The sequence below is a fragment of the Myxocyprinus asiaticus genome, chromosome 45, assembly GCF_019703515.2.
Source record: "Myxocyprinus asiaticus isolate MX2 ecotype Aquarium Trade chromosome 45, UBuf_Myxa_2, whole genome shotgun sequence".
NCBI lineage: Eukaryota > Metazoa > Chordata > Actinopteri > Cypriniformes > Catostomidae > Myxocyprinus > Myxocyprinus asiaticus.
Window position 1 is genome coordinate 24,296,852 of NC_059388.1, and position 24,896 is coordinate 24,321,747.

A 24,896-nucleotide genomic window follows, 5' to 3' on the forward strand; every position below is an offset into this window, starting at 1 on the left:
ACACAATTCAATAAGTATGTCTCAGATGTCAATAAGACATTCAGCAGATGTCTTTGAGATGTTTATTATTTAGAATGTTTGTAAATCTAATCTTTTTAAGATGTTTAGCAGATGTTAATTGGACTGTGATGATTTCCAGATGAAAAGATCTAAAACAGACATCTCAGAGATGTATGTGCTTATTTTATTTTATTAAGCATACAGTATTTAAATGTTCCTCTTGCCGATTTTGCAAATCTTAAATTGAAAGGTACTATACATAAATTGAAATTATTAAACGTATTTAAAAATGGAAAATAATTATAAGAATAAAGAAAAACTATAATAATTTGTGTGTGTGTGTGTATACAGGTTTGGGTGGTGTATGAGGACTGTCACGTAAGGTGGTAGTTGAGGTGAGAGACGATGGATCATTTACAGGCTTTAATGAAAAAGATGAAGATGGAGTACCTTAAACCAAATAAACAAACTAACACAAGTGTTACACGGACGAGAACTGACAATGAATGAACAAAACTGGAGGGTATATATACAAAAGGAACTAATGAGGGGATGGAAGACAGGTGAGGATGAAGTGGAAGTGATGAGGGCAGTGCACTATGGGAGATGTAGTCCGGGAGAAAACTTCAAAATAAGAGTCCTAGGGAAACATGAGGAAAACAGAATGTAACAAGGATATTTGTTTAGGTTACAAACTGGTAATTACAAGGGTATTATGCTATAAATGTGGTTTATGAGGACATTTCTAGTGCCCCCATAATTCAAATCACTGAAAAAACATATTAAACTATGTTTTTTGAAAATGTAAAAATGCAGAAAGTTTTTTGTGAGTGTTAGGTTTAGGGGTAGGGTTAGGGGACAGAATCTATAGTTCGTACAGTATAAAAATCATTATGTCTGTGGAGAGTCTTCACAAGGATAGCCACACCAGAATTCTGCAAAACACGTGTTTGTTTGTGTGTGTGTGTGTGTGTGTGTGTGTATGTGATTGAGGGACTCTTTGATAATCTGGTGAAAGTTAAGGCAGCCTTTCATTATGCCAAAACTCTTCACAGGAGAACTATAATCATCACATCATACGTCTCCTATTTCTCTCAACACACATACACACACTCAAGCATACAGCTCTGACATTAGTCTGTAAACTCGCTGAACTGAACTCCTCTATGTTTCTTGTCTCTGTAACTCAGTGTAAGATGCTTTTCAGGTGCAAGAGGTGGAAAATCACCGGCTTGACACGAGTTCCCAGGATCTCTCATTCACCCACCCTCCCTCATTTCCTCTCGTCCTTGCTTCTCTGAGTCTCTTTCTCTCGCTGACTCGGTGGGAACGCATGTGTTTTATTTGTTGTTCAAGGCAGGTTTTTCAGGTGTGTAGGTTGGAGTAAAACAAAGTGCGTGTCCATACATGCTCTTCAGTCTTATATCAAGGGTTTTCAAACTGGGTTCCATGGAAAATTTGGGAGAAATTTATTTTTTACAAAGTGGATTTTAACTGTCAAAAATAAAAACTACATCTGCATATAGTTTTGTCTGAAATTTCTTTTTCAGCATCACTGTTTTCTTTAGTTTGCTTACTGGTTGTATGGTACTGTTTTTTGTTAAGCTGCTTTGGGATGACATTTATTGTGAAAAGTGAAAAGCACTCTACAAATTAATTTGAATTGAAAATGTTTCTCTAAAATTATAATATTAGGTAGAAAAATATTTTGTGGAAAAAAAGTAAATAGTAAATAATTTCCAAATAATATATACATAATTGTGACCTGCTCCATCATTTTGAATCACTTAGACCCAGAAACATTTAGTTTTATGCACTAAGGTAAAACAAAAAAGTCTCGGCCAACATATAAATAATATCTCAGCAAAGTAATCATACTGTATATCAAAATAATTATAGCATTATAAAGCATGAGACCATTTTACTTTAGTGCATGTAAATCAAAATGATGGAGCAGGTCGCAATTTGTTTTAGCTGTAGTACAGTAACAAATAAAAGCCAATTATTTAATTTTGAAAACAAAGTTATGTGATATGTAATTTCACGATTACTATTTTTTACACATACAGTATACAGTAAATAGATGTTTCATGTCTCTATACATGAGAAAACATGAGTCTTTTTACATAGAAATATATAGATACACTTATAAAGGGGTCCCTTTCAAAGGGATTCTTATATTCGGGGGTCATTGGCATTAAAAAGTTTAAAAATCCCTGTCTTACATCACACCCTGCTAACACATGGTAGCATTTTCCCTGCACTTTTACGCAACCTTCCAAAGCAGGACCCTGTCCATGTGTATGTGTTTCTGTTTATGCGTGTGCCTGGGCAGTAGAAAGGGCATATTGGCAGCGTCAGGCAGAGCCAGTGGAAACTTCCTATGTCAGCGGAGGGCATTTGACACTGTTCCCTTTCAGCCCTTCTCTCTATCTCTCTCTCCTGCTGTTCTATTCACCCTCCCTCTCTAGACGCCAGCATTGATATACACCTCTATTAGATATTCTCTACAGGTCCAAAGAAGGCACATGATTAATTGCTACCACCAGATCATTTATATTATTTTTAAAATCTTTTTATGGCAAGTTCACTCAAAAGGTTTAAATGTTTTATGCACCTTTTCCTAGTACTTGACCTTTGACCTCAACTTGAATATGATGAAATTAGAAATTAGATCAGAGTGGTGCTTGTCCTTGCAAAAGGGTTGCAAAAGGCCCTTGCAAAAGGGTGATGTGGTTTCTGTAGTTTTACTATATGGTTGCTAGGGTGTTCTGAGTGGTTGCCAGAAGGTTGCCAGGGTGTTTTGTGTAGTTGTAATGTTGTTGCTTACCGGCCCAATTCATAATAGTTCACCCCCAAGTCTATGATATTCTAGATATGGCTCGGTCCCTCCTTCAGTGCAAGTCTTTGGCATTTTTTCGCTCATTTTATCGTGCAATTTTATAGATCATTTTTCCTCAACAATCCACACAATTCAAGATATCATTCATATCTGTATCACAAACGGTGCTGGACTATGTAGTTGTGCACCAGATTTTAAAACAGAGGTTCAAATCCCTAAGCATAAGTATGAGCAATAGTCATAGTTATACTTGCCATAGAATGATGTAAAAATGTAGTGTAAAGGGATTGGATTGTATAATGGAATCGTGCTATGATGTAACACTTGAGTCACATCATCAAACAGCAGCTTGCTTGGCATTTTATGTTATTTAAAAGACGTGCTAACGTGTGCTTTTATGAGAAAGAATGCGATCATCCCTGCTGTGCAGGCTAGTTCCAAGATCATGGAAAAGTTAGCTCAGTTTTTTCAGTTCGGAAAAGTAGATTCAGCCTCATAAACTCTCTCATCAACAGAAAGAGGGTTTTATAGGAGATGCGAGCAGAGGAGCATTCGCCTTGTTCTCCTCCACTCATTGACACCAGATCAATTTTACTGCAGCAGCACTAAATCAAGCCTTCAGCTATAAGAGATAGACAAGAGATCTGACAAGATGAGCAGCACGAATCAGGGACCGCTGGGAGTGCGCGGGGAAAGACTTACAAGGACACCTTTATCAGCAGTATGTGTGTATAAGTGTATGCAATGTCTAAAGAGGGCACAGAAAGGTATTAACTGTATCGGAGTGCTGTACTGAGACCAGGCATGCAGTTTGGTGTTTACTGAGCAAATACAGACAGCCACACACACATACACACACTCACACACTAAAACTAGCACAGTGCTCAGCTGGGCTCAGTGTCCGCTCACTACCACAGCTCAGCAGGCATGAGTCATCATTGCCACAGCAACAGAGCTGGCTGCCAACTTGACAGGCGCATGATAAGCATCGAATTGGTACCAGTTCTACTTGAATTTCAGCAGAATTTTGTTTCAGCATGAGATGACTGAGTGGTTCAGAGGTTGCTCTTTCATGAAGACTTAAAAAGGGGATAATTCATCCCAAAATTAAAATCCTGTCATTTTTTACTCACCCTCCTATCATTCTAAACCCATATGCTGTTATTTTATCTGGAGAACACAAAAGGAGAATTTTTTTGGGTTTAGAACATGAGGGTGAGTAAATGACAGAATTTTCATTTTTTAGTGTACCATTTCTTAAAATCCTTAAAATGATTATTAAAAGCATAGCCCTGATTGTTTGGTCTTGGAAAGAACACGTCTCAATTTTGATTACAGACTTTAGTATCTTTGCAAATCTGGGCTCAGTCTATGACATTGTTGAAATGTAAAACTCAGAATCACATGTGCGAATACTGGTGTCTTTTTTCACAGGAGAAAAATCAAAAGTTTCTATTTGATTATTGTTTAATATCATGCCGTAATTGAGATATTAGATATGCATTATGGGACATAATCCAGTAGGTCCATATCTGCCAGTGTATACTGATTTGAATCTGAAAGTGTAACCCTTCATGTTTTCCTGCAAACCTCATATCAAATGTATTCTATGAATTCAACTTCAGACCTCAGAGTGTGCTAATCTCTCTCTCCCTGGATGGATGATAAATGGATGGATGATAAATCTCAGCATGGGGACAGATGGAAGGAAGGATGAGAGACGAGAGGGGTCTGACTTTCTTTAATAATTAATCTCATGCTTTTAAGAGCAAGGCATCTGAGGTCACCGCAGTCACGGGGTCAAATCCCAACCTGTGTTATGATGATGGCTGTGTCCGAATGCTGAAAATGCTGCCTGTGCCTGAAAAGGCATGGCTGAATCCAATGTTTACGTGACATCCTGTCTTCTAAGATGCCTTCATTTGGTCAGTTTCTGAAGGCAGGATAGATGTACGCTTCACTGCCTATGATTTATCACAATCCTGTTCTTGTTGGTGGAATAAAAAAAGGTCGTTTTAAAGAGTGGTTTAAAGGAGTTTTTCAGTTTTTCCAGTGTTTAAATTGAAAACCCTAATACTTTGTAAAGGAATAGTTCAGCCAGAAATGAAAATTCTGTCATTATTTACTTGCCCGCATGGTGTTACAAACCTGAATGACTTTCTTTCTTGACAGAACGTGAAGACACAATTTAACTTTTTGGGTGAACATTTCCTTTAATATAAAAAACTAAAAAAAACTAAAATGACAAATTGGATAAATAAATAAATCACGTTATGTCAGGGCAATAATTCCACAAATTTTGAATTCAATGAAACAAAACAGCCCTCACACCCTCAAGTTAAATTTTTCATATGGGGGGGTCCATTTACTCTTATAGGGGTCTGGGACCCTACAGCCCCCCTCAGTTTAAACATTGTTTTTTTTATGATTCCATTACTACTGAGTAATAAGAATTGTAAAATAGAAAAAAGCTCTCTTTCTAAAGCTCTCTTTAGAAACTACATTCCTTAGGATGCATGTACAAAAAAACGCTGCTAGCGAAGTCATTGACTGACTGGACTGCGAGGCTACAAACAGCTGCCTTAGGTTTCAGACACAACCTATTTGTGATAGACTCTCCTAAAAAGCATAAGCACCAAACTATCAGTGAGAGGTAAGCACTCTCTCTGACTTACAAACCAGAGCTTTGAATTTATGATTATTGATGTTTTCCTCTTGGATGCTGTTTATGTTTGGTATTAACAGTGTTTTGCAGGAGAGTCTAAGTGTCGCGAAGATGAATGTGTGCTCGGTGTAACACACACAAACACAAGCGCACCACAAACACACTCAAACATATTCATTCCTAATGCTACCGTTGAAGCTTATCGACCTGACAAAATGCAACAATTACCACAGGCTACTGCCAGCTATGCTTTTCTGTGTGTGTTATTAGAATCAAACTAAATTAAAGTAATAGTACAATACATTTAAGAGCGCACTGTAAAGCAAATGGATAATCTATTCACACATATTATGTACGTAACCTGAATGGAAAGGTGTTTATTTTTCCTTCTTAAAAAAACTCTTGAGTGTGTGTATATTTGTGTATGTGTATGTGTGTGTGTGTGTGTATGTTATGCCAGTATTATTATGCAAATGCATTCCAGCTATCCAATTGCAGTGGAGAGCAGCTAGTCGGGTTGGTGTGCTGGGAATACATTTGCTCGGGGTATCCACAGACAGGTAGAGAACCATGTGTACGTGTGTTTTTATCTAACAGAGAGAGAGAGAAAGTGGTAGAGAGGAAGAAAGCAAGAAAGAGAGGTTGAGAGTGAGAATCCATATGCATAAGCATCCTTGTCTACTCTGTGATAGCAAGTTGGAAGCATAACAAGCAGATATGAGATGGACATGTGACAAAAAATATGAACCTGTGAACTGCAGCCTGAGTGAGTTGCTATGTTGTGAAACCTAGTGAGCTGCCTGATGCAACGGGTGTTACAAAAAATAAGCTACATAATTATGCTGCCTAAGGGGCTGTTCAGACAGAACGTGTTTCTGCTGTGCCGCTGAATGAATAGAACAGAGCACAGGTGTCTGAAGACTCAGTTTTTTAAAAGCTAAAGTTCTTTTTAACTTGACCAACTGTTTTTTTGCAAAATGATTTTACATGGCTGGTTGTAGGTATCACTGCAATTTCCTGGTGAAATGAACACCAGGGGGCCAATTTTAAGAGTGCTAGCGCAAAGCGCAGCACTATGTGATATGTCAGTGGGCATGGCCATGAAGTTTTGGTATTTTCGTGCAAGCATGCGCTAAGTCTAGGCGCAAGTGGGTGTGGTGAAATTGCATGCGCAGAGCGCTAATGAGCTGGGTCAAATGAATTTAATTCTGTGGTTCCATTCCCTGTCAAGCACCAACAATATAAATTAAGACAGTATATTCATAAGAAGTTGGTAGTGTAAATGGAGTGTATGCAATGAATTAGAAGAATAGAAATATGGACTTAAGTTCTTTTGTGCATTATCTGCATCCTTGTTGAATGCCAGGCATATTTCTTTGACAGTGACATGATTCTTTTATATGCATGGAAAATGTGGTTGTCTTCAAAAATGTGAACATTTGCATCCTACATTTTGATGTAGGCAAGTATTATTAAAGTTTTTCATTTGACACACAACTCATGGCTTGTATTAACAGTGATTATATCGGCCTTCCAGGTTAGGTGGTGGATGTTTGCACGTACTTCAGTTCTACCGGTCGATTTTACTTTGAAAATTAAAATAATTTATTGAGAAACAAAAAATTTGTTTTAAACCAAACATATTTCTAAATTCAAAAATTACAATTCAAATGAAACAAAAATATAATCAAAATGTGATCGAAATTTTGAGTGGTCAAAAAATCCTACACCCTCTCCAACTTCTTCCACCAGCCTCTTTTACAGTGAGTTAAAAATCACTAAGACAACAGGTGGAAAAATATAAATACAAATTAGATCATAAATACAATTGTAAATATAAACATAATACAAAATATGTTTTTTTAAATAAACCATGACCTCTAGAAAGTTTATCACAGCTCTCATTTTTGTTTCATAAAAAGGCTACACCAGTGATCGTCATGGACATAATTTGATGTTCCACTATATTTTCAGAGTTTTTACATGAACTTTATTACCACCTGCTGGTAAAATCTCCAAACTGCAAATGCAGGAACTGATTTTAGACATTGTGTTGAAAACAGACGTGGTATTTAAACGTCTTACCGCAATGACCTATTTCTCAAGAAATTAGCAAATTGCAGAAGTAATTGAATAACTTAATTAACATACAATACACCCCCAGTTTGCGTGCTTACTCCCAGAGATAGTGCAAACACTCCCACCAACAGCCACTTGCACTGGGCACGAACAAGTTCAGATGTTGCGCACAGTCGTTGCCCATTGCACTATGCCTAGCATGGTCACAAAAATAGAGCCCAAGAGATGCTAAAACAACAATGACTTTTATTCCCTTTCACAAAAATCACAAAACGACAAATTATCAGTTCATAAACACTGACTTTTCGCCCTGTTCCTCACACAATGCCATCTCATGACATCAAAACACTTTCACTTCAGTACATAACTTGTATGGCTATACATTTTTATGTTTGCATTACATAATTAACAACATTTACAAGCTTGTTCAAACGCAATCAAATTGTGCGGTAACTCAACTGATAGAGTGTTGCGCTTACAATGCAAAGGACCGGCGTACGATCCTGAAAAGCATACGAGTCTGAGCCGAAAGTATCAAAGAATTACCAGAAAATGTTGTGGTTGCTTCAGCGATTGCATTTTTCATGTCACATTTGCTTTTTATAATACTATTGGTTAGGTTTAGGTTTAGGGTAGGGAGGTTGGTTTTGTTGATTTAAAATTTAATATGTAGCTATAACCTTAAAAATCTAATCTGTTTGGGAGAAAATGTTACTCGCTAATAGCACCACACAGTGGACGTTTCATCTTGGAACTGCCGGGATAAGGAGTCACATAATATCATTTAGCAAAAACGTCACCACAGTCACACAATTTTCATGAGATCAGACTGAATACGTCTGTATGGCGCATGCTTATAGAAAAACAATTGAAAAACAGTGCAGCGAATGCAAAAATGGGTTCGGTGTGAACAGCCCCTAAGATACTTTGCTTTGGACAAATTTCAAGGCAGCATCACGTGTATCTCTTCGTGGAGAACGCAATCCCATTTCAAAAAATGGCAGATTAAGTGAGAGAAATTACGATTATAAATACACTTAGATTTCATTAAATATACTGTCTGCCTATGGAGGTAGTACGCAGCAAGGCTGCTCACTAGGTTTTGGAACAGAGCTAATCACATGCTACCCTCTCAACACACAGATGACGCACAAACACACACTTCTTGCTTTAAACTGAACGTATTGTTATGGAGTTGCTTAATGCATCCATGGTTGATTGTGTTGTATCAGATCAGAGAGAGAGGAGAAAGGGAGGGATGAAAATAGCTGGAAAATAGTATTGTAGAAAACAGACTGCAAAATATCTGCATAAAGCGACTAAACCAGGAACTGTCAAATCATGATGTAACTCACATTAACTCTTTACCTCCTTTTTTATTCCTCATGACCTCATTTACCCTCCCTTTACCCCTGGAGTCCAGAGCCAATAGCAGGAAGAGAAACTCAAGCTTTTATTTCAAGGTTTTATATTACCAAAGTCCTGACGTGTCTTCAGGAAGTGAAGTGGACACTATATCATTAGCTATATATGTATAAAGAGGCAGCACTTCCCAGAAAAGCTCTCAGTGTTGAAATTGCTCTTCCAAATATACCAACACTCTACTATTGCTACTGATGAGTACTTTGTGTACAGTTATGTAGATATTATAAACCAACAGAGAGAGATAGAGAGAGTAAATTACATTATGATTGTAATTAATTCTTGCATTAGACAATAGACAGAGAAACACTGTCCCCCAAAGACGAGGAGCTGCTAACACAAATGTATGTGAATGGAGTTCATAGTGTAATTTAAAGTGATAGTTCACCCTTGTGTCTGGGTGAACTATCCCTTTAAAGTGATCTCATTTGTGATTACACAAATATATCTCTTTTGTGAAAATGAAAGAATTATGAGCTTATGTTCTGTATCTGTTCAGACATGTTTTGAATCACCTAATCAATGAATCTGCTGATAAGGCGACGCATGGTGCTGTATTCTAAGAATCTCATAAACCATCAGTACTGATACTGGCCACAAAACCTTCAGGAAAATTCCACTAGAACAGAGAGCTTAATCTGAGAGTGGGTGTGTATAAGAGAGAGAGAGACAGAGGGAGAGACAGACAGTGCATGTGGGTGGGTGTAGGTTTAAATAATGTTTTTGGAGAAATTTATGTGTACTGTATTCTCTGTAAATGTTAGATTACATCCAGCATGCCAAAACTTGAGAGTTCGAGACATTGATTTCAACTAGAGATGAGTTAATAAACTCAAAACTGTAAAATAAATTTGAGATGTGACCTTCACTGAACAAACATCAATATTGTTCTTTTAATAATAATGATATTCCGGCCCATCTTCCACTTCTAATCCTACTACATCTAGGTCTGGTTTTAAAGCATTTGGATTACTAGACTATCTCCTGTTGAGATGCTAAATACTGCATTGTTAGTCTGGATAAATTCACCACTGACCTGTAAAACTGACCTTTAACTTTTGGCCCCTATTGAGAACATTTAGGGAAGGGTCTTTTTAAATGTGACCCGTCAACACCAACTCAGCAGAATTCGCCTTTTACTGTCCCAGGCCTTCAGCACAACTTCTCACAAGTGTTGGGTTTGTTTGATGTGGTAAGGTGGTGTGTACTCACTGCATTTGTCATTAAGTGGCAGAAGTCTAGCCCTGTAGGATTGTTCTTAAATGGGATGATTAGATAAAGTACAGCTCCTAAAATGCCCTCTGTTCACATAGTCCTACTCCGTATACGCATTTTCATAGAGACAGGTGGTTATGGTACACAGGCCTAGTGTCACACCTGAAGAAAACAGATCAGGGCTGCATTGCTATTATGTACTGAAGAGCATGTGAGTTGACACTTGAGCCAAAAGTGTCATAGAAGCATGTGGTTGCTTCAGCAATTGTGTTTTTTATGTTAAATTTGCTTTTTATAACACAATCAGTTAGGATTAGGTTTAAGGTTTAAAGGAAGGTGTAAGGTTTTGTTGATTTAAATCTCGATAGATCATTAACCTGGGGAAGCTCTTGCGCCTTGGACTACGGCTTCACAAGCAGATGTTTGAGGAAGGGGGAGAGAATGTTCTCATGTTCAAATAGGGTCTAAAGTTGTGTTTCTTTGGTATTATTGTATGAGCCCAATGTTGTCAGATGCTTCTCTATTAGAGACTCCAGTACCTGGAGAAAAGGTCTTTCAATTATCTGTAAGTAGTGGTCAACTGATATGTGCTTTTTAATGGCCGATACGATATATATATAGATAGCAGGTAGGCCAATGGCAGAAATAATGCTGATAATATAATACAATTTAATGAGAGCAAAAAAGATCTACACTTATTCAAAATATACAAAAAATAAATTTAAACTTAAATGCAGATACTCCAACAATCCATTGACAAGGCTGTCAGTAGATTTTGGAACTGATGCTAGGCGGAATGACGACTTCTGTTAATCGACCAATCTGACAATCTTTTTTTTCCTTTCTTTCCCAGGCTGAATTCTCTGCGGCAGCTGTGTTGCATCAAGCCCGACGGGATCAGGTAGCGGACACATGTCGCGCCTACAGCGCGTCAAGCCGCAAGAGGCGCGTCCTGACACCCAGCGACCTCAAGCACCTAGTGGTGGACGAGGAGCATGAGCTTATCTACTGCTACGTACCCAAGGTGGCCTGCACTAACTGGAAACGGGTCATGATGGTGCTGAGCGGCCGGGGGAAGTACAGTGACCCCATGGATATTCCGTCCAACGAGGCCCACATACCCTCCAACCTCAAGACGCTCAACCAGTACAGCATTCCCGACATCAACCACCGCCTCAAGAGCTACCTCAAGTTCCTCTTCGTACGCGAGCCCTTCGAGAGGCTGGTGTCGGCCTATCGCAACAAATTCACGCTTCGCTACAACACCTCCTTCCACAAACGCTATGGGACAAAGATCGTACGCCGATACCGCAAGAACGCGATGGCCGAGGCACTGCAAAACGGTGCTGATGTCAAGTTCCAAGAGTTCGCGGAGTACCTAGTGGACCCGGCCACTCAGAGAGAAGCTCCGTTGAACGAACACTGGCAGACAGTTTACTCGCTATGCCACCCTTGCCACATTCACTACGACCTGGTCGGCAAATATGAGACTTTGGAGGAAGATGCCAACTACGTGCTGAGGCTGGCTGGGGTTGGCGACTTGTTGCGTTTTCCATCGTACGCCAAATCCACTCGTACAACCGACCAGATGGCGGCGATGTTCTTCAACAACATCAGCTCGACGCAGCAGGGCCAGCTCTACCAACTCTATAAATTGGACTTCCTTATGTTCAATTACTCTATTCCCAGCTACCTAAAACTGCAGTAAATACACATATGCGGTTGCGCGCACGCACATTGTGAGCTCTCGGCTTGTTCAACAAGATCGATCAATGGGAGAAGAACATTGGCGAAGGCTGGTTTGGATTAACCAAACACTTAAATGTAAAATTGTATTTATATCCGCAAGGACGGTTGCTTTATTTTGATACGACCAAGAAGCTGTCAGTCAACAGCAAATAAGGAAAATAAGGGACATTTTGGGAGGAATTTGCAGATTACAATTCTGAGACTGGGGTCTGAAATCCTACTATATTTGTCCATTGAATTGTCAGTGTTCAGTGTGAAGGCTCTTATTCCCAAACATCAAAAGCAATATGACAGATTAGAGCCATACCTGCTCAACTGGTTTTATCTATAAAAATATTCAGCCACTCGCAACCATTATCAAAGCTTCACAGTAAGGAGCCCCTAGAGAATTTAGGACTTAAGATATAATCAGACTTGTTCCGACTTTAATTCCCCACTTCTAATTTTGCATTCCCTTGGGTAGATTCCTCTCGCTTCTCTCCTTTAGATGGCCTTTGTATGTGTGCATTCATATGGTGCATATTTAAAGGAAGGCCTTATATGCGCACTAAAATAAGAATGACATAAAAGGCATTGAGTGGTGCCTTTCAGAAGGGGTGTGCCCACATGTGATTGACAGACAGTGGCTCCTCCCACTAGGTCAGTCAGGGGGTCACATCCGTAGCAGCTGGGAGGTCAGAGGTCACTGCGGGTTCAAGCTTGGCCCTTTTCCAGTAATCCAGTAAGCACGCTGTTCCTACAACGCTCCCCTTAGAGTGAATTTAAGGATTGTTTTGTTTTATTTTGTATTTGTTTACTGTCTAATGAAAAAGTGTCTGCGAGCAGCACAATATAATATTATTTGAATTACTGTGTGAAATAGAGATGAGGACGATTTAATATTTTGTTTCCAGGAATGGGAAGCAGCCTTTCTGAAAAAAATAAAATAAAAAAGCCTTAGGTGGTTTGCTGGTCTTAGCTGGTCTGTTTGTTGGTTTATTAGCAGCTGTTACTAGCAGTTTACTATAAAGACCAGGCTGGCCAGGCTTGGAAACCAGCTAGACCAGCTTAAACCAGCTAAAACTAGCTGTTTTTTTCAGCAGGGAGCTTAGAGGTAGAAATTTTCTGAGATTTTAATTTTTATCATTTGTTCATATTTCATCTCGCCTCTTTTGAAGAACACTGGTGCAAGGATACCTCGCTGGTTGTTTTTTTGAGGGGTGTACTGAAAAAGGGCAGGACTTAGTTTTCTGAGCTGTTTTCATGGGAAAGTTTCACACACTGGTGTTTATTTGAGCGAGGGAGAGAGAAATTGTAGGCAAATCTGTTCCATCCATTAGATGATTGCTTCTTGATGATGTCTTTCACAATTTAGGCAGTTCAAAGGAAAGCTCTTTAATTTAGTGAGCTGTCTTTTAAAGACATTTTATTTGTTTTGACATGCACGGAAATTATGAAATTGCTTATTTGAATCCAAGTTCTTTGTCTCTTTGTTTCATCCCTAAACGCTTAACTACGGTTTCAATAGATTCGAGAAATTCCAGTTTAGTAAGGTTCTCTTTCACTGGCATATAAAATCAAACTAACTGTTTGTAAATTGCATTGACTGTCTATTCAAATCTGTTTTAATTCCTAGCCAGAACAGAAAATGAGTTTTAAGCAAAACGAATCAATCTGAATCAGAATTTCTCCTACTTAATTTGATTCATCAGCTCAGAAAACAAAGTATGTCCAGAGAAGAATCACGTCTCATTTATGGTTTAAATGTGTTTTCTTTCATTTGTTCAGTAATAACAAACACGGTACCACCTCATTACCGCCCACCTCACAGCCAAGCTGATACACGCATTAGTGCCCACATTAGCGGCAGGCACAGTGCCTTTCAAACACTCAGTATCATCAAATGCACTCTTTGCATACATAGTACAGCTCATTTTCATACACGACAGAGTGCCTTCATGCACGTTAACACACACACAATTGTGCACTTAAATTCAAACCGCAGGATCTCACCCCAAAGTTCACCATCCATACACGCAAACACGCCCACATAGTTTACCTGTTGCTCTATGTGCCTGTTGTATAATCAATGTCTACATTTGTTCAATGCTGTCATATGACCTTTAAAAATCCTACTTAATCAGCCGGGTTTGTGGGTGTGTGTTTATGTATGTGGTTTCACACTGCAAAAAATATCAGTAAAATATCTAAATATTCTTAAAACAAGATACATTTTCTCGTGAAGCAGAATGATGTAGGACATTTTTTTTTTTTTTCAGAGAAATCTGACAAAATGTACTAACATTTATGCTTATAACAAGAAAAAAAAAAAACTATTTGCCAATATGATAATTGTGAACAAATCAAAACCTTCAATTAAAGGAAACCTTGATTTAAAGGGAAAAAAGTTTATTTTATATGCTTTTTCCTGTTTTAGGCATAAACCCCACCAAATTTTGTGAGATTTCTCAGAAAACAAGAGAGATTTAATATCTTATGTCAATCTGCTTTTCAAGTATTTTTTTTTATTTTTTTTTTTTTAATTATTATGATTATTGTTTTAAGGATGTTTAGATATGTTTTTCTGGAAAATAAGACAAAATATTTTTTTTACAGTGCTGTGCTTTTAATCAGTAAATTGTTTTCCAGTAAAAATATCTAAACATCTTTAAAACAAAATATATTTACTTGAGAAACAAAGATTTATTTTCAGAGAATATATCTTGTTTATTTTGTTTACCCCTTTGGCAAATTATTTATTTTTTTAATTTATTTTTTATCATAAATCTAACACATTTTTGCATGGTTTATGCTTAAAACAAGAAAAAAAAAATAATAATGTTTGCCTGTGTGGTAAGAAAAAAAAACTTGATTCAAGATTTATTCTCTGAAAACAAGTCTTTATATCATAAGCATATGTTTATTCTTAAGTAAAATGTGCAGCTTTATTGGAAAACAAGACAAAAATATTGATTTAAACTTTTTTGTCCAATGTGTGTTCATTTGGCTGGCTGCTTTGCATTTTTTTGAGCGATTATCAGGCTCACAAACATTGTCAAACAAGCCACAATCTAATTTATTTATTTATTCCTTTACGGCAACACACAGAAATCTTTCCTTTTTTTCCTTTTCAGTATTCAGAATGGACTCACTGATGGTTATCGGGTCGGAACTATGTACTGTAAATGAAAAAAATACAAACCAAGTAAACTGTCTGATCAGTGCACTCCCTGGAGTCTCTGTCTCTCTCTCTCTCTCTCTCTCTCTCTCTTGATCTCTCTGTTTTCTCAATAAAGCCGAAACTGAAAGCCTACAGGCCAATTTCTCATTGTCTCTGTCTCCACATAATCATTCAAATTGAATTAAAATGGTGTAACTTCAGTCACTTCAAACAAATTGTTGCATCCTTGCAGGGGCGGACTGAGACTAAAAAGAGGCCCTGGACTTTATGGCCCAGAGCGGCCCACCAAACCCGGCCCACAGCACACCACAGCACACCACAGCACACCATAAGAAACCAGCTCATTGATTTCATTTTTTCCAGCTCAATTAAAAATGTTTGTGCTGAAACAAAAAAAAAAAAAAAAAAAAAGACATTTCTATTGACTGCTAGTCATGACAACGGGCCACACCAGTGCAAAAATTGTCATAACTTTAAAACATATAAAACCACTGTAAATGTGATGAGGCTATTTTTTAGAGAAAGCACTAAAAATAAGCACTTTATAGCTCAGACAAATAACATGTCCGAAAACTTTTTTTTCCTTTTCATGAAAGTACAAGGGAAAGTGTGTATTTTAGGTGCTGTGACAAGTCAGCATTTCTTCACAGATTTTAAAGATCTTTATTACCTTTCAACTATTGTCTAGAAGTGCAAATAAACTATTGTCTTAATATGAGGTTGTGGAAACAACAAGTATAATAATATTATATATATATATGAGAGAGAGAGAGAGAGAGAGAGAGAGAGAGAGAGGTCATGCACAACATGAGCTCCTGAACTTTCTTGAGTTTTTTTCTTGAGGTAAACCTAAGAAAAACACAAAGTTTAGCACAAATATAATGGTGAACACAAACTCTGTCACTCTAAACAGCTAAGAAATTCTGCAACAAATACTTTGGAAAACAAGGGAAACCTGTGAAACACTACACTGAAGAACATCACACTGGAGAGAATCCTATCACAGGACATAAGAAGCAAGAAAACAACTAAATCCGAGGAATAAGGAACTACACCCAAACTTCAGTGGAATATAAAGAAGGATTAACCTATTTGAAAACTAATTTAACTAAAAGAAGAATCTTGAAAACCACAACAGAGACAAAAACAAAGAAAAGACTGAAGAAATTTAAAACAAACTAACAGAGGCCTTCAACCTGCCCTCTGATAGAGGTAAGCAAATAAGAGCTCTTATCCACCAAATATATATTTATACAAACAAGTTGGAAGATAGAGTTAAATTAAAAGGAAAACTTTTACAACTTTACAAACAAGTACAAACTTTACAACAACCTGGCCAAAAGTTACATGCTACACTAACTCAAAAGAACAATAGCAGAGGACAGTTGGCCTTCACGCCTTCTGCTTGGCTTGTGGAGCTATTGCCCTGAACATCAAAGATGTGTGAACTGTAGTGTTATGGCAACATCAGCCTTGGGGGCTCACACCTTTGATTACCCTACAGATGTCCAGTTTGAGAAGAGCAGACAACAACACAAACTTAAAACACAAAAAGAAAACCCTGAGACCCTGTTAAAAGACACATCATGTCAGAGCCGTAACCTAGCAGGCTGTGTTCATGACATGTGGTGCTGATGCTTTGCGGGTGACCCGAGTTCGAGTCCGGGCTCGTGAGGTCCTTTCCCGATCCCATTCACACTCTTCTCCCTCTCATTTCCTGTCACATCTCTACTTTCCCTATCCCATTAAAGCCAAAAGGCCATTAAAAAAAAAAAAGACATCACACAGCAAGGGCAAAATCAACCAATCTGATTTTCTACACAGAAAGACCAACAATCTGGCACACAGCTTTCTGCACACTTTTTGAACATTTTAAAAAGAATGGAATTTATAAAGGCAGACCATGAACCCGGAAAACAGTCAACTTTTATCAAAATGGGACTGTTATGGTGCAGGGAAATGATGCGGCACTCACTGAACATACCTACCATTCCCTAAAGGAAATGGTGGAAAGGGAGGGAGCAAACTCCCACAAGCAAATCCCAATTTCTGGGACATCAGAACACAACAAACAAACTGAGTCCTCTCACCATGCCAGCACAGAGGAAAGGACCACTCCAGAAGAAACAAAGAACAGCATCCTCCCCCGAAACTCAAACCTCCACAACACAGTTGCTCAACTACAACAAGGTTTAGGACTGTTGGAAGAGGAAATAGTGGAGCTGAGTGACTAAATTCATGCCCAGGCTACCACCACCAAAGACACCCAGCAACTTTTAGCTCTGCCAAATAAGAAATCAGCTGAAAATGTCCATTCAAGAACTAAAGGGGGAAATTAACACCCTTTCCCATGACAGAGACACACTCAAAAAATAATTCACAGATCTGAAACATATAATGGAGAAGGAACATTTTGAAATGAAAGAGGACTTCAAACGAGAGTTCACTGGATTCAAAGCAGAGCTGGAACAGAGGGACACAAAGACAGAGACCTTAAGAACACAGATGAGGTGTTCCTCTACCCCTCTAAATGTCCCAAAGACCAAGCCTCCTCTGCCCTCCTCCACTTCTCCACAATCAACCCCCAGCACTCCACTGCCACCCACCAATCCCCCACAGACCAGCAGCAACCAAAGTGATGCTGACATACATGCAACCCCTCGCAAACCAGGTGAAGAACACCAAAATAACACAACAGCCACACCCTGCAGAGAGACCACAGCCACAAAATACAGAGGCTGAAATTGCCATCCTCATGGACTCCAATGGGAAATGCTCTTTCCAGGTGGCAAAAGCAAAAAACTCTGGTGCCCAAAAACTAGTGATGCCCTCAGAGTACTCACCAACCCCAGCTTTGGCACACCTTCCCACATCATCATCCACACAGGCACCAACGACCTGAGAGCAGAGCAGGAGAGGGTTGGGCAGTTGGTCTGCAGAGTGGCAGAAAAGGCTATCGAGACCTGTCCCAATGCAAAAATCACCATCTCCACACTCCTACCCCACAGACACCATTCAGAGAGTCAACGCTGACAGCTCCAGAGGATGTGCTCTCCTGCCTAATGTGCATCTAGCTCATCATTCCAACATCACAGTAGATGATCTTTATGACCACGTGCACATAAAGAAGGTCAAGATCAAAGTGTTTGATTGATTAAAGTGTAGATCTTTGTAGATATTTTGCAGATTAATTGCTAATATTTTCCCTCTATGTGAGTTTGTTGCATCTTTTTATCTGCAGTGTTTTAATTCCTTCCCCAGATTATTCTTGAGAAAAAATAAAAAGCCCTATGCTTTGACAAGCGCTGTTTCTGCAATCCTTTAAACAAAGTAAGCCTCAAAGACTCAAATAGCCAAAAAGTAATATTGTTCATGGCTTATTTTCTGCATTTTTATCAGGTGTGAGCATTATTCAGCAAGCCACACTTCTGCTCCCAGTAATGCTTTGCGGTATGAATAAATTATGCAAATGACTATGTACTGCTCATAGCTTTACTTTTTGCCGATTTTATTTATGCTGCTGTTATTGTAGTTGTTGTAACTTGCAGTTTTTTGTCATTTTGTGATTATTCAGAGATCATCTTATACTTAATATGTTGTTTTTGGTGGTCACCATTATTGTGATTTTTATTTCAAACAATGAGGTCCACGAGGTACAAAGATATATTGTTCATAAGGATATAAACTCCAATGTGTATGTAATTTCAAAATAAAATCCATTGTACTGCCTTTCCTTGCAGATTTTATTGAATTTTCGCTTTGTTAAGGGGTCTGCATGGGCATGTTGTCAGGACGACCGCCTAAATGGCTTGTAGGATGGGCCGGTACTTGCAGCAGCGAGCCGACCCAAATTACCCACCGGGAAAACGCCTGGTGCTCCCGATGCCCTGTCCGCCCCTGGTTCCTTGTCACCTGCATGGTTTCCAGCATTTTACTCTCAATCTATAGAAGTACATACATTTTCCTTCTGATACATACCTGCTGGAATAGAAAAAGTATGCTCCATTCTTTTAAAAAGTTTTGCCTAAGGAGATTGTATGGCTGTATACTTGATTTTGTGAACCAGTAAAGGGTATATCTGAAATCGGCAAAACCGTTAAGTAGAAGGGGGTGACACATACTTTTGACCATCTAGTGTACTACCAGATCCTTTATTGTTAAGCCCAAAGTATACTTCAGTCAGACGCGAGCGTCCATGTACGCAATGGGAGAAAGATGCCTCTGGTTGTTCCTTGTAGGGTACTCAGCCTTACTGGCTCCATATGGTTAGGATTAGGGTGGGGGTGGGGTTAGGGCATCTGCTGCCTCCCAGGAACAAATTGAGGCCCCTTTGTACAATGGGCGTCCACATACAGGACACATTATGCAAATCTCGCCATCAGCAGAGTACGCGAGCACTGAACACACAGCCCGATTTTTCTAACCGTGCGTCTTTGAACGCGCAGAATGCACATGCGCCTGGAGTTGTTTGCACTAATTAGTGGGTCCACAAGTTGGCAACACTCATATTTTGAGCCATTGCTGTCACGAAGAAGCGCTAGAAGAGGATCTGATCGCCGGTAAACATCCGGAGATGTTCAAATGTACTCAGGCGCTGAGCGTTCGCATCAAAATGGAAGCATGCCTAGGGCTTTAATGCCCGAGTATACATAGTTTTTCTGCGTTCCATATTGGATCGTGCCCGGTCGACTGCGTTGCCTTTCAAAGAATACTCTTTTGACAGCGAGTGAATCTGAACGCATTCAACATATGCGCATAATGACTGCTTTGTGATACTCTTTTTTAATAAGTCAGCAGTAGGCGCATGCACATGTTGAGTAAATTTGGGCCACGCGCAGACAGTCTCTGCAGAATGTGCTGATGACTAAATTTGTGTCATGCATTCTGTGTGTAGAACGATCGGCAACACAAACAACAGAAGTATACATTGGCCTTTAAGCCCAAAGAGACACAAAGAGACAGTTATGAAAGCTCGATTTCGTGTGTTGTCACGCTCTGAAATTCCACAATTCATAAGAGGTTTGTTACTGCCAATGTAACGCTAGAACGCACATTAATATGTTTTAACCAGACCGTGTGTTGTCAATGTGTCGGCCAAGTGCTCGGGTCTGCGTAGGTAAGTATGTATACATAGAGCCCATGGCCCATGGCCAACGCACTGTCAACGCAATAGCTGAACCTGCTTAATATTCCTTCTTGCATTACTGTGGCGGTAACAAACCTCAGTTCTCAATGGGGCAATAGAGTTACCTTCAAAAGTCTATGCAATTAAACTGGATGTGTTATTATTCAGGTAAGTTGCTATAAATACTGTATATTGACTTTACCTTACTGCTCAGCAATATTCTCTTCAAACTGTGGCTCTGCCATGACAGTAGGCTTGAGAGAGGAAACTCACAGTAGACGTTCAACGTTACAACAACACAAAAGCGTCCACACTCACATACTTGCATACAGTATGTTTCGGTGCCCAAAACATATCACTCGATACTGGGCCACAGAACACCATTTTTTTAAGTCTCTGCTATGAATTTCTGCAAATGTTTTTGAAGTTTTTACAAAATGCCTGACCTTGTGGTGCTGGAAGGGCCTCCCAGCTCTTGTGGTGAGGCCAGATGTGCCTGGTTATACGAAAGTCCCGCTATATCCCAGGGAGATTAGAAGTAGGGCCTTTGAAGCTTTGATGCAAGAGGAAACACAAAAATTCGTGCCACATACACTGGCGGCCAAAAGTTTGGAATAATGTACAGATTTTGCTGTTTCGGAAGGAAATTGGTACTTTAATTCACCAAAGTGGCATTCAACTGATCACAAAGTATAGTCAGGACATTACTGATGTAAAAAAAACAGCACAATCACTATTGGAAAAAATTCATTTTTTATCAAATCTAGACAGGCCCCATTTCCAGCAGCCGTCACTCCAACACCTTATCCTTGAGTAATCATGCTAAATTGTTAATTTGGTACTAGAAAATCACTTGCCATTATATCAAACACATCTGAAAGCTATTTGGTTTGTTAAATGAAGCTTAACATTGTCTTTGTGTTTGTTTTTGAGTTGCCACAGTATGCAATAGACTGGCATGTCTTAAGGTCAATATTAAGTCAAAAATGGCAAAAAAAGAAACAGCTTTCTCTAGAAACTCGTCAGTCAGTCATTGTTTTGAGGAATGAAGGCTATACAATGCTCGAAATTGCCAAAAAACTGAAGATGTCATACAAAGGTGTACACTACAGTCTTCAAAGACAAAGGACAACTGGCTCTAACAAGGACAGAAAGAGATGTTGAAGGCCCAGGCCCGATCTAAACAAGAGGATCAGTACATCAGAGTCTCTAGTTTGAGAAATAGATGTCTCACATGTCCTCAGCTGACAGCTTCATTGAATTCTACCCGCTCGACACCAGTTTCATGTACAACAGTAAAGAGAAGACTCAGGGGTGCAGGCCTTATGGGAAGAATTGCAAAGAAAAAGTCACTTTTGAAACAGAAAAAAAAAAAAGAAAAGGTTAGAGTGGGCAAAGAAACACAGACATTGGACAACAGATAACTGGAAAAGAGTGCTATGGATCTTAACTCCATTGAGCTTTTGTGGGATCATCTAGAATGTGAGATGCGTGAGAAGTGCCCGACAAGACTTGCCACATCTATGGCAAGTGCTACAGGAAGCGTGAGGTTAAATGTCACCTGAGTATCTGGACAATCTGACAGCTAGAATGTAAGGTGCGTGAGAAGTGCCCGACAAGACAGCCACATCTATGGCAAGTGAAGTGTGGGGTGAAATGTCACCTGAGTATCTGGACAATCTGACAGCTAGAATGCCAAGGATCTGCAAAGCTGTCATTGCTGCACATGGAGAACACTTTGAAGTAGTTTAAGAAGTTCTAAAAAAATGTTTTTTCTAATTGTAATAGTAATTTTTCACATTATTAATGTCCTGACTATATATTATGATCAGTTGAATGCCACTTTGGTGAATAAAAGTACCAATTTCTTTCCATAAGAGCAAAATCTTTACATTATTCCAAACTTTTGGCCGCCAGTGTAAGTGCAACAGATCATCACGTCAACAGAAAACAGAAGAAATCTGTGTGTTAAGGGGTTGCCAGACAAATGAGTGACACTTCTCTGTGAAGAGAGATTGGTTTAGGGTCTTTTCACTTCGGAGTGAAAGGCTTGTCACTTTGGTGTCAAGACGGAGATAGCAACCAAAAGAACAACTTCTCAACGAAAATCCTGACTCTTAATTTTTCCTTGCTGAATGTGCAATTTAGCTAGTTACTGCACCTGCTACGGTCTCCTCCTAGAATCCTCCACCCTCAACCATAACCTCTCAGTGTGGCCTCCTTCGTGCTTAGAATACACCACTTCACTTCCTTTGCTCCTTTCGCCACCCCTCCCTCCTCTGGGGCGAAGTTCATCCTCTCAATTAGAGCCGAGTCCTTTAGCCACATCAAGCTTGGCATTGCAATAGGTTTTGAGGTTTCCCATAGAACACGTGCAAGGGCGAGTTGGCAACAGCTCTCTGTCATTTTCTAACTTTTGAAGGGCTAAAATGATAATTCTGGTGGGAAATTGGATTTCGTTCCCTTGGGGAATTGTCATAAAATTACTGTGACGATGCAAAAAAGTTAATCGTAAATATACATTTTAGTATGCAAAATATGGTTTCTTATTTTATTTCTGGAGATTTCTTGACAGTTTTCATGAGCTTCACCCCATCATCTGTAAAATCTCTGAGCTCTAAACCCAACCAAAAGTCTTGCAAGATATATGAACTCAAGTGTTCTTTAATTCCCACGGATGAAATTGGTTGTTGTTAAATCACAGCTGAGAAGATTTCCTTAAGCAGTGTTGCTCAGTTCTATATAGTTGATTAATCCATCATAATCCATTTGCTCAACAGTTGAACTCCTTCAACTTTGTGCTTTAGCTGCAGCCACGAAAAAATTTCACACCTGAACGGCAGAAACCGCTCTCTCTCCCTCTCTCTCTCTCTCTCTGTTGGTGGACTAAGCATGACAGAAGATGAAAACCACTGACATCTTTCATCTAAATTGGGAAGCATCTTTCTCTCACACAGTTGAATAATAAGACAAAGAGGATGAAATTAACATACATCAAACAAGTACTTACAGTGGCAAGAAAAAGTATGTGAACCCTTTGGAATTCAAATCTAAAAATCTGGTTTGATCTTCATCTAAGTTACAATAATGAACAAACACAATCTGTTTCAACTAACACACAAATTATTGTATTGTTGTTGTACATACTGAATACATCATTAAAACATTCACAGTGTAGGTTGGAAAAAGTATGTGAACCCCTAGGCTAATGACGTCAACAAAAGCTAATTAGAGTCTTATTTAGCAAACCTGGCATCCAATTAATGAAACGAGATTGGAGGTGTGGGTTAGAGCTACTTTGAATTATAAAAAGCACTCAAACATTTTGAGTTTGCTGTTCACAAGAAGCATCTGATTACATGGACCATGCCTCACAAAAAAAGAGACCTCAGATCTCAGTAGACCAATGACCAAAAATTGTAGCTTTGAATAAAGCTGGAGAGGGTTACAAAATTATTTCGAAGAGCTTAGTATTCATCTGTCCGCAGTTAGACAAATTGTCTATAAATGGAGACTAACCCAGGTTTAGTACTGTGGCTACTCTAGCTAGAAGTGGCTGTCCAGCCAAGATGACTCAAAGGGCACAGAATGCTCAGTGAGGTAAAAAAGAACCCTTGAGTGACAGCCTAAGACTTAAGAGGAATAATTGGAACAGGTTAACATCTCTGTTCATGAGTCTACTATACGGAAAACATTAAACAGGCATGGTGCCCATGGCAGGACACCACGAAAAAGCCACTGATTTCCAGCAAAACATTGCTGCGTGTCTGAAGTTTGCCATAGACCACCTTGACACTCCACAATGCTACTGGGAACATGGTTTGTGGAATGATGAAACTAAGGTTAAATTATTTGGAAAGAACACACAGCACTATGTATGGCATTAAAAGGGCACCGTATACCAAAAAAAAAAAAAAAAAAAACATAATTCCAATGGTAAAATACAGTGAGGGAGCCTGCTGCTTCGGGGCCTGGACCGCTTGCCATCGAGGGAAAAATAAATTCCCAAGTTTATCAAGATCCTACAGGATTATGTCAGGGTGGCTGTGTGCAAGCTGAAGCTCAGTAGAAGTTGGGTGATGCAGCAGGTGAATGACCCTTAACATGGAAGTAAATCCACTACAGAATGGCTTCAAAAAAAGAAAATCCACCTTTTGGAGTGGCCCAGTCAGAGCCCAGACCTTAACCCAACAGAGATGCTGTGGAATGACTTCAAAAGAGCTGTTCACACCAGACATCCTAAGAATATGGCTGAGCTGAAGCAGTTCTGTAAGGAAGAATGGTTAAAAATTCCTTCTAAACGTTGTGCAGGTCTAATCCGCAGCTACCGGAAATGCTTGGTTGAGGTTATTGCTGCCAAAGGAGAATCAACCCATTATTAAATCCAAGGGTTCACTTACTTTTTCCACAGCACTGTGAATGTTTAACGGAATGTGTTCAATAAAGACATGAAAGATTATAATTGTTTGTGTTGTTCGCTTAAGCACAATGTGCTTGTCTACTTGTGAATATGATGAAGTTGAGATCACATTTTATGACCAATTAATGCAGAAAACTAGAAAATGCCAAAGGGTTCCAAAACCTATTTTTTGTCTGCAATCTGAGATATTTCCGAGCAAAATGGCAGAGGACTTCATTT

At 39.1% G+C, this 24,896-nt stretch overlaps 1 protein-coding gene across 2 annotated transcripts in view; it reads left to right on the top strand.

Moving 5' to 3' along the window:
• The window catches only part of LOC127435460 (carbohydrate sulfotransferase 11-like), a 55,104-nt gene extending 39,840 nt beyond the window's left edge, over positions 1-15,264 (top strand). For both annotated transcript variants that reach the window (XM_051688978.1, XM_051688976.1), the window contains exon 3: positions 11,077-15,264. In XM_051688978.1, the coding sequence (XP_051544938.1) occupies positions 11,077-11,931 (855 nt within the window). In that variant the 3' untranslated portion in view covers positions 11,932-15,264. The remainder of the gene's footprint in view (positions 1-11,076) is intronic.
• Positions 15,265-24,896: the final 9,632 nt, after the last annotated feature.